Here is an 11,349-nt window from a genome sequence, read left to right on the forward strand (position 1 = left end):
TGGGCAAGTTTAATCCCTGCAATCACACATCCCTAGTGATATGAAGAAGCTCTGGAAAACGCGAGAGGAATTCCGGAAGCTCTCATGTCGGTCATTCACGCCTTTTTCTTGATTTCCCAGAAATTGAATGATGAATTTCTGATTTGACTGCACGTAAATGGACGCCATTGGGTGAATAAGTTGTGGCGGAATGCCGAAATTAAACAAAATCATTGGCTAGGTGTGTGGACGATGTATCTCACGCGAATTTGAGATGACTTAATGTGATCTCCTGGAATATCTGTTTTTCCATTGTCCTGGAGGAATTTTTTGGTTTCACAAGGCCACTGACATCAGGCGCATGCGTCGAGGTTTTCCGAAATTATACCGAATTATGGGTTGGTTGTGTAGATGATATATTCTAGGGTGTTTTTCGGTGGCGTCATTTTTAGTCCAAGTAATATTCATTTTGCCATCGTTTTTGGAAAATTTGGGGCTATCTGTGCCATTGACTCCAAGCGCATGCGCCAAGGAATTCCTAAATCACAACAAATCATGGGCTGGGGATGCGAATGATCTATCTCAGAGTAATTTGCGATTACGTAATTTTGCATCTGTAAAATATCGATTTTTCCTTTCCGTTTGAGGAATTGATGGGGATTTAGTTGTTTTCAGGTCACTGACATCAGACGCATGCGCCGAGGAATTGCAAAAGCATACCAAATCATGGAGTGGCACTGGTGATGCTATATTCCAAAAAAATCTCGGTTGCCATCATTGTAAATGTCCGAAATGACAATTTTTCCAAGATTTTTCAAGAATGTTTGAGAATTTTCGAGTAATTATGCGCGGAGGAGAGAAGGGAAGTGGGTTTAACATTAATTGGTTTGGTAAATGACAGGCCTGGCGAATGGTATTTGGACTGCCCTCCCCCTCCAAAAAAAAAATTTTACTATTTTAATTTAATATTCTCTTTATTTATTTTCCCTGAAAGGAATTGGGCCGCGAGGGGCCGAGGGGGAATGTGGGACAAAGAACTACGCCAAAAAAGTAACAAAAATGGAGAAAAAAAAATTTAACTATTTCCAAAAAGTTTTGTGGCGGCCCTGAAATAAGTAGTAACGGACTATAAAAAAAAAGTCGGCCAAAATTATTTTAAAAAATTAAAAATTTTAGAATGGTCTGATCCAAAAATGGAGGAGGAACTTTACACTTCAAAAAGGACCCTCTTCAATACCCTTCAAGGAAAAATAGTAGTTGCGGGACACCCTGTGTATATATATATATATTTATGAAAATATTAGAAAATTTTTATATAAAATAATAAAAATATCAATAATCTATATAATAGATAATTCATATAGATAATTTGAAAGAAATTGAATAAAAAGTTATTCAAATTTAAGATGGAAATATTCCTAAGCATAGGCATGGCGGAAGAGATTACTGACAAAAAACGTTACATTCTTTTTTTAAAAGAGGATCCAAAACTAGGGGAGGTGGCGAAGTTTTACTGAAAAATTGGGGTGCGGAGGGGTGGTGGTGGGGTGGGTTCTATTGAATTCTCGATATATAGCCTCCAATTTTTAACCTCAGCCGCAATTCTTTAGTTCAATCTGAAAATTTTCTAAAATTAACAAAAATTCACACAGAGAAAAAAAGTGGATTAGCTTTAGAAACTAGTGTCTAGATTTTAGAAACTCCTGTTCTTAAACTTTGTCCTTGGTGGGATCATAAAAATTAAACAATTCGGGGATTGTTTTCAAGAACTAATATTTAAGGAAACCAATGCTGAATTTTTATCAATTTTAGAAAATTTTCAGATTGAACTAAAAAAAATTACCTCCGACGTATTTAAAGGGCGTAAGTGCCCCATACATAGGGAAGGGTGCCCAAATATCGGCAATTTCAGATGTGAGGAGAGGGGATTTTGCAAAGAGGGGCAGGGGGAGGGTTGTGAATTGAGAATTTACAACCAAAAAAATTGAGTGGGTGAATTTTTCAAGAATATCTCCGAAACTAAGGAAGATAGCGAATTTTTCAAAAATAGCGAATTTTTCAAAATTTTTAAATTTTATTGAAAATTTCTGACATTTTTGAAATTTCTGAAATTTTCCAACTTGGACAAATTGAAAAAAAAGAGAACTTCCCCCCTCCCCCCACTTTTTCATTAAAAATTCCCTATCTCCCTTAGTCTGTTAGATATTTTTGAAAAACTCACCGACTCAATTTTTTTGGTTGTGAATTCTCGATACACACCTCCCCCTCTTCACTCTCCCAAAATTTTCGTAAAAATTCGCTATCTTTTTTAGTTTTGAAAATATTTTCGAAAAACCTTAACGATAACCCACCCTTCCATAAAAGACTCCTGTAAAACCCCCCTCTTTACAAGCCCCTCCCCACCGGATATCAGTACCACCCTTTTTGCAAAATTTCCCCTCAAAAATTGACAAAATTTCCTAGATTTTAGAAAATATTCTTTCTAGAATTAAGTACATTTTAGTTTAAAATTAATCCCAATTTTAATCATTAATTTGAATCGATTTTTTTCTAAAATTTATAAAAAAGTTGATAGATTTTTGAAACCTGAAGGTTAGAAATCACCGTTTCTAACATTTAAAAACTTCTTTCTAAAGCTAATCCACTTTTTTTTCTCCGTGGGCATCAAATCGAAAAATCGGCTTGAATCAAACGGAAAAATCGGTCTGACTCAGACCGAATAATCGACTTGAATCAGACCGAAAAATCGACCTGAATCAGACCGAAAAATCGAATTCAATCAGTACTTTTTGTTTGGGTGATTTTTCTAATTTATCGTTATGTCAATTTATAGCGGTGCGGTGCTTATGGCACAACCAATGGAGAGTTAAAAATTACTATGTTCCCATCGTAAAAAATGATTTTATTAGGGGTATGACTCAATTCTCGGCCTTTTTTCGACAATTTTGACATTTATTTATAGAAAAAATTAATATAGATCTAATCTTGAAAATAATTGCTGTCACATTGCATGCATTTCTCCCATCTATCAGGCAATTATCGGATTCCGGTTCGGAAAAAAAGGTTCTGACTGGATGAAATCATCAATGCTCTGCCAGACTTCTTCAGGAGATTGGAACTGGAAATCCACTGGGTGATGTTGTAGCGCTCGAAAAAGGTGATAGTCAGAAGGCGTAAGGTCTGGAGAATACTCTGCATGTGGGAGAATTTCCCAGCCCAACGTGGAGATAACTTGCACGGTTTCTTTTGCTGCGTGTGGCCGCGCATTCTCCTGTAAATTACTTGCCTCGTACCACTACCAGTAAAAGGTCTCTCTCCCTCAATCGCATCACTCAATTTCACCAGTTGGTCCTGATAACGCTTAGCAGTGACGGTTTCACCCTGTTCGAGTATCTCAACAATTTTTTCCCGTGAATATTCGGTTTTGCAGTACTCGTTGACGGCTCCCCCGGATAAACCCACGACTTTCGCCTCTTGGGATTGTCGTAAAATATCCACTTTTCATCCCCAGTCACACTTTTATATAAAAAGGCTTTTTGATTGAATCTGGTCAGTAGGCACATGGCAATTTCACAGCGTCGACTTTTGTTTTCTGAGGCGAGATGATGGGGCACCCAACGACCTTCCGGCTGTATCCTCCTAATTATTTTTAAACGCCTTAAAATAGCTGTTTGATCCACTCCGAGAATATCAGCAAGCTCCTGTTGTGCTTGACAGGGATTTTCATTGAGTAGGTTTTCCAACTCCTCGTCCTCAACTTTTTTTGCCCAGGACGTTCTTCACTCTGGAGATCAAAATTTCTATCCCGAAATTTTTTAAACCACTTTTTACATATGCTATTAGATACAGCACTCTCTTCCAAGGCCGAACAAATCATTTCTTGTGCTTCTGCAGCAGTTTTTCCAAGTTGGAAGATGAACAGAAGGGAGTGCTTCAAGTGTCAAATGACATTTTTATTTACTACGTTTTTTGAGGTTGTTTTAATCGGACCACAATCGGACTTGAGTGGTTTGATACCTCACTGATGGCGCTTCAAAACGCCCTTTATTGCGGGCAAATTTATGAATTCAAATAGGTGTTCTAATCAACCTATCTAGTGGCCGGGAATTAAGTCATTCACCTAATGTATTCTTTTCGTGTACTTGCCCTACTCTGGAGTCGCTCAAACCCCGAGACCAAAGCCTCTAGTTTGGGCTATCCTCTTGAATAACCTCTCGCATTCTACACAGAAGTGATAGCATTAGCATTACCGTGAAACGACAAATTTCAAATTCTCAATACAGCCAACCCAAATGTGAGGAAAATCAACATTTGAAGGAGTCTCATTTTGTTCCATGTTGCATTTTGCCCCGCAGTCTCATTCTGCCAGATTCTCCTGCCGTCGTAAAAGTGATGGTGAATTTCTTCAAAATGAATTCATTTTTTTCTTCAGTAAAATTTATAGTCAAACATTCTTGGTTGCTAATTCATAATTAATGAGAAATTTTGGGAGTAGGATACTTTAGTTATTACTAGAGGATGAAAATCCAAAATGCTAATTTAATATATTTCAGGCAAGAATTTATCGAGAGATTTTGTATGGTAATTACGGGCGTTTGTTTGTCTGAGACAAATTTGAGTGGCAGAATTATATATTTTTTATTTCACTGCAGACAAGATGATTTCTACAAAACTGACTCGGTTGGACCCTTTCTTTACGGACGTTGCGATTACTTTCTGCAATATTGAAAAAAATAAAATTCTGATAATAGTAAATGGAGAATTTGATTCGATTTAATTTTTTAATCATTTTTTATCTTTCTAATTACAGCTGAAAATTTAACCAAAGAGACTGAGCTCAAAGCCCTTCAAAAAGAAGTAACATCGAAAGGTCAATCAGTGACAGCCCTTAAAGCTCGATACGATAATTTGATTCAACGATATAATAAATTATCTGAAGTATTTGCACCAGATCATATAAAGGAGTGCCTAAAACGTGCTGCCGATGAGAGTCATGAAAAGAGTGAAAGAATAGCCGAAGATTTCCTCAATGGAAAAATTGATGTTGAACGATTTTTGTGTACGTACATCAAATGTCGAAAATTGGGACAGGCAAGGCGCACTAAAGAGGAAAAGTTGGCGCACCAATTGAATGAGTTAAAACGTGCTGGATATTAGATTGGATAATATATTAAAATTCATTTACATATTCCAATGATACCCATTGAAAAAGAATTATGAAAATTTGAGCGATGAAATGTTAATATTACTATGTTAATATTACTAATCGAAGGGATCTTCAATTGCATCTTTATATGACAAGGAATTTCATGCAGGAAAAATCAACTACACATTCCACTTAGAACACTTAACAACCGAAAGAAACTTTACTGGCTAGTATCAGTTTGTTGCAATCATATACGCCAGAATAGTACATTATATTATTACGGGCCGTTCATAAATTATGTGGTTTTTGTGGCATGCGACGGATACGATCGATCTTCCGCCACCTCCAATGGGGGGGAGGGGGTCACCTTTAGTCTTATGTGATGATGTGAATTCCAGGAGTGTTATCGAAGATATGTATTTATTTCAAAATAAAAGCAACGATTGGAGCAAATAGTAGGGTGAAACGGCAGAGATAAGTTGGATGATCACAGGGATCATTCAGGAGGGACGATTGGAGACGTCGTGAGGTTCAAAATTCCCTCGTGATCCTCCCAGCCGTTTGACCCTCCTGATCATTCCTCTCGTCGCACCTGTTTGTCTCATGTGATATTCCGATATTTCTCACATGCATATCTTCCGATATGCATCATATGTATACCCTTATGACCTTCCACTGGTCTGCTCTATTTCAGCCTAGTCAACATCCCACTTGAATCTATCGTTAGGCTATTATGATGACTTCAATCTTGCATTTAACGCTTGTAAAATCTCCGCTCATCCCACTCGTTTGACTCAAGAGGCATTCCACGCTATTTCAATAGGCCAAAAATTGTTTTTTCCTGGGTTTCGAATATGTTGTAGAGGAGGTTTAGAAAAGTCGGTAAACGCGAGGAAAAAAAAAAAATTTTTTTTTCGTTAGTTATTCAATAAACAAAATCTTGTGTACCATCAGGTAAGTAATTGTTTACAGCATCATAACTCGATAAATATCTGTTATATCGGAAAAATGAAAAAGTACNTTTTCGTTAGTTATTCAATAAACAAAATCTGGTGTACCATCAGGTAAGTAATTGTTTACAGCATCATAACTCGATAAATATCTGTTATATCGGAAAAATGAAAAAGTACTTTTTTACTGCAAAAGAGTGATATATTCATATAAAAAAATATATTTTACAAAAAAATTAAATTTACTGTCGATTTGTTGATAAATAAAAAAAAAATGTTGTAAAAAAAACTCATCTCGAAAAAATGCCGAAAAAAATATATTCTATAGAATGCTTATCATGACATCCGCTGTCCAATTCTCATGGGGTAATCTCATATAGNAAGTATCCAAAGGCCGTTTGATAATCAAATCACAACTCCACGCGAATTGTACGAATTCGCGAAAGAATCGATGACTTCCATTCAAACTATCTTTTGTACTGAGGAAGAACGTGCATTAGAAGAAGAGGCGTTGAAAATTCGATTTGAGAATGCTTCATCCATCGTTGGAACTCGTCAATTTCATTGCTATATACCGATTAAAGATACTCATAGTCTTAAATGTAAAATTCATTCTTTAGACGACGAATTTGTAATTCGAGATATTGTAAAGAAAAGTTAAGCGCACTAATTCAATAAATCACATATTTACTTCCCAGATAACTCATAGCATCCACTGAACACCGCCAACTCGACCATCTGCCACCGCGACTCGCTGAGCGCAGGGTGGTCACCGCTCTACGCTGCCCGACGCAGCCTCACTAAATAATTATTATCTCAGACTCTATATGAGATTACCTCATAAAAATTGGACAGCGGATTTCATGATACGCATTCTATAAAATATATTTTTTTCGGAATTTTTTCGAGATGAGTTTTTTTTTTACAACAACTTTTTATTTTATTTATTAACAAATGGACAGTAAATTGAATTTTTTTGTATTTTTTTTTATATGAATATATCACTCTTTTGCAGTAAAAAAGTATTCTTTCATGTTTTCGATATAACAGATGTTTATCGAGTTATGACGCTATAAACAATTCCCTCCCTGGTAATACACCAAATTTTGTTTTTTGAATAACTTGTGAAAAAAAAATTTTTTTTTCCTCCCGTTTAGGAATATTTTAGGGGTTCTTCTACAAAGTACTCAATTTAAATCGAAATCTAAAAAAAATCGCTTATTTATTATTGAAATAGCATGGAATGCCTCTCTTGTAATCGTACTACTTATCCTCCCATTGTTATCGAAATAGGAGTTTTCATAGGATAGAGTGGAGCAAAGTTGAACGGTTGTAATCCACTATAATTATTAATATTTTCGTTCATAAACATATATATTATAATTCCAGGTTGATAACAAACGGTCCAATGTATCGCGATGTAATTTCACCCGCATTTTAGAAACAAAACGTTACTTAATAGAGGAACGGTGTTCATATACTTTCATTGTCTTACATAAGGAGAGAGGGTGAGAGTAAAATATGAAAAAAAAGGCCTTACGTAATTTGTGGACGGCCTCTTAGGTTCGCAATATTTTATAGTACTGGGCTTGAAAATCGCAATCTATACTCATGCTGAATTGGCGTCCGAACCGAAGGTGAGCGTTGGATAATCACACCAGTAAAACACTCCATCGCAACAGCCCATGATGAGATACTTCCATAGTGATTTTCACGTTCCCGTTTTTGGGAAGTATGTAATATCAACTTCCAAAAAAACAAAAACTAAGGTTTTTGCAGAATAACTGCGTTAGGAAAAAGTTTTGTGCGATAGTTTCTGGAACGAATAAACACAATTCTTTCAGAAATGAGATTTCCACAGAAATTTTGAAGAAAAATGACGAAATAGAAATCAAAAGCAAGTCAAAAAATGTTCCATGATAACTCTAACTGAAAGAACCGGTATTTCAACCGATATATTTACATTTGCTATCATCCTCGGGCTATCTACTCTGTCAAACCTTAGATGTTTTTAAGGTATAAATTACATGGAAAGCAGGATGCTACATGCTATCCTTCGACTTCCCGCACCTCTTCACGAGAGGAACAAATAATTATCAATGAACAAATTGAAAAATTCGGAGGCACAAGGATTAGAATTCAAGTAGGGTACGATCGTACGGCTTCAGTTTTCCGAACTAGTGCTTTAACCTCGATAGCTCAATTCGTTACATTAGCTTTAAAAAACTCCTCCATGAAATGAAACAATCAGTAGAGACAGGATCGACGTTCTTGGCGCGGATCAGAAGATAGCGATTCAGATGAGGCACTGAGTTAGGTCAACTCCGCGCCAAAAACTTCGATTCAGCCTCGACTAATTTTTTTATTTGATGAAGGATTTTTTTATAATTCTTTCATTTAGAGGCGTCACTGGACGTCCTTGAATTGGCTTTGATTATCATTTTTTTTTCCAAAACTTCGATCGGAACCATGGGTCTCAAAAAAAATAGTGTTCCTTTTTTCCAGAAACAACCACACAACATTATTTAGCACAACTTTTTTACAAAAACATTTGTCTATGTTTTTTTAGGAGATTTCTGTTATTTCTTCAACTAGCGCCACTCCGGTCGCTTGCGGCCGGGGTGTTGATGCCCCTTTCTTTATGTCCTTTTTCCTGTCAGATTTAATATTTCATTTTTCAATTAATTTTTCGTAATCATTCTCATTGCAAAAAGCAATGCGACTGATAAAAATAATATTTTCCAATCTATTACTAGTGGAAAGTGGCTGAGATTGGCGAATTTCCCACGCTCCCTTCCCCTTTTTTCAGGAAGTGCACGTCCCCCCTTCCCCCCTCGGCGGCAAGCCTTTTGAAGAGAACATCGGCGTGCTGGGGGCCCCCTGGGGTGCAGAGCCTTAAAGTTGGTTTCCGACGGTCCCAGGAAGTGGGTGGTGGTAATAAGAAATAACTACGTAACGCACAATTTATAGGATTAAATAAATTATTTATTCAGAAATTATTCTTATTGTCTAGGATACATAATTTTCTTAATTGTAAAGGATGATTATTATTATTATTATTATAAAAAATTTATTATTACTATTATTATTACTTATGTTCCATGTAAATGGGATCGCTGAGCGATCCTCGAGGGTTCCGACTTCACCACGAAGACCGCCCAGCAAGCTAAGCGATACAAACTTTTCCTAATCGCTTTGCAATAGCGCTTCCTCCAACCGGAGGATCTAGGAGCTCTATTGCATTTCAGAATCGTGCTGTCTAAGTACTGTCTAAGTACGAAGAGATCCAAGGATGACGGCCTTTTGCATTTGGCTACCCAACATAAAGGCTTGACGGCTACAGGCCGGGATGGTTTTGAGCTCAGATATAAATGACTTTCATTCCCCCTAAAGAACCAATGATGAGAACAACCAACTTCACTTTAAATCCCCGATTCGCTTGACGTAGCTCAAACAGACGCGGCTGGTACTTAAGCCGTTTCTCCTCTTCCTTCACCGTGATATTGCTCTCAGCGGGAGCCGAAAACTCGATGACATAGATGATTTTGTCATCAAAATCGTAGAGAATGACGTCAGGTTTTGTTGCAACGATTGGCCTGACTGTCGCGAAGGAGAAGTTCCAGTAAATCTTACACCTCATTCACGACAACGAACTCAATATCTCCTGGAGCATATGGCAGCAGTGGCGTTCTGTCTATTTCATAGAAGTGCCGCAGATGGCAATAAAGCACTCTTAGGGCCGCATTATGACGATGAATATAACTCGTGATAGCATATCTCGGGCAGGCCGACAGGAGATGCATCAGAGTTTCGGGGGACTGTTTGCAAGCCCGACACTGGGTGTCAGGATCTTGCAAGCCCATAACACAGCTTCGATAGACCAGGGTATTTATTACACCATCCTGACATGCGCAGATGAAACCCTCAGTCTCGGACATCAAGCCAGCGGACTTTAAGAAAGAAAATGTCAGCTGAAAAGACAGGCCCTGATCTTCCATACGACGGAAAAATGCGCCATGCATGGGCCTATCGATGTGCTGGCGGAACAAGGTGGACTGCTCCGCCTGCTTCATGGTCGCTCTAAGCCGAGCTTTGATCATGCTGGCTAATGAGTCACCAGCCAACTGACCATCTCGGCCACGACGAAACTCTAAACCGAGGGAAGCCGCTGCGGTATCTGCTGCCTTATACAGAAAGGCCTGGATTCCGTGGAGCTTATGATCAGATACGAATTCCAAGTGCGGATCCAAGCCATTCATAATGTCACAATCTAAACCGAGAACTAGACGATCATGAAGAGCCTCTAAACTGAGAAGGCCTCGCCTCCCATTCTCGCGCGGAAAATACAATTGCGGACTTGAAGATCGGGGATGCAGACTTCTGTAGATGTTCATCAGCTTACGGGTATCCCTGTCCAGCTGTTTCAGCTCATCTCTACTCCATTTGAGGACGCCAAAGGAGTAGAGAAGCACTGGGACAGCAAACATTTTCGATGCAGTGACTTTATTCTTGCCGGAAAGCTCGGATTTTCAAACTCCCCGTAGCCGCCGCCGGTATTCACTGTGAAGAGTCTTCTTGACTGCCTCAGCATCCACTACCGGCCGCTGATTGAATCCAAGATATCTATATGACTCTTCGGTGTCAAGATGGTGTATGACAGTTCCATCCACAAGCTGAAGATCACCCACCTCGTCACCCACTTTACCCCTCCTCATATGGAAGACGGCACACTTGTCCAACTCGAAACTCATAACGACCGCACGTGAATACACCGCGACAACATCCAGCAAACGCTTGAGTTGCCACTCTCCCGAGGCAAACAACTTCAGATTATCCATGTAAAATACATGACTGATCTGATGCCTCCTATCGCCAGGTCTTCCGGCTTGATACCCTCCCACACAACGCAATGCAACAGACAGCGGCATCAGTGAAATGCAGAACAAGAGGGGACTCAGGGTATCACCCTGAAAAACTACTCTCCTGAACTGCACCAGCCCTTAAGTCAGCCTCCCCGTACCAGATGTTATGGTGGAGCGCGTTCTCCAGAGCGCCGCAAGATCTTTGATGCATCTCACTATGTTATCTTCTACCGCAAGGCATTCAAATAGCAGGAAAATGAGCTCATGGCTCGTGCTATCAAATGCCTTGCGATAGTCGACCCAGGCCACCGACAGATTGTGATGGTACTGGAACGAATCGCGCAATACGCAGCGATCGAGCAGTAAACCCTCCTTGCAACGTCAGATTCAAGACAACGGACTCAATATCTCC

General features: G+C 38.7%; 1 protein-coding gene across 1 annotated transcript; it reads left to right on the forward strand.

Moving 5' to 3' along the window:
- Positions 1-4,789: 4,789 nt before the first annotated feature.
- On the forward strand, positions 4,790-5,578 carry LOC107046446 (vacuolar protein sorting-associated protein 37A; the record flags this gene model as incomplete). The annotated part of the gene is given in 1 exon segment (XM_015269061.1): positions 4,790-5,578. A coding segment is annotated over 1 exon segment (347 nt), but the record flags the coding sequence as incomplete, so codon positions are not given.
- Between the last annotated feature and the right edge of the window lie 5,771 nt (positions 5,579-11,349).

This window comes from Diachasma alloeum, unplaced genomic scaffold, assembly GCF_001412515.2.
Source record: "Diachasma alloeum isolate Michigan unplaced genomic scaffold, Dall2.0 Dall_scaffold_01388, whole genome shotgun sequence".
Taxonomy (NCBI): domain Eukaryota; kingdom Metazoa; phylum Arthropoda; class Insecta; order Hymenoptera; family Braconidae; genus Diachasma; species Diachasma alloeum.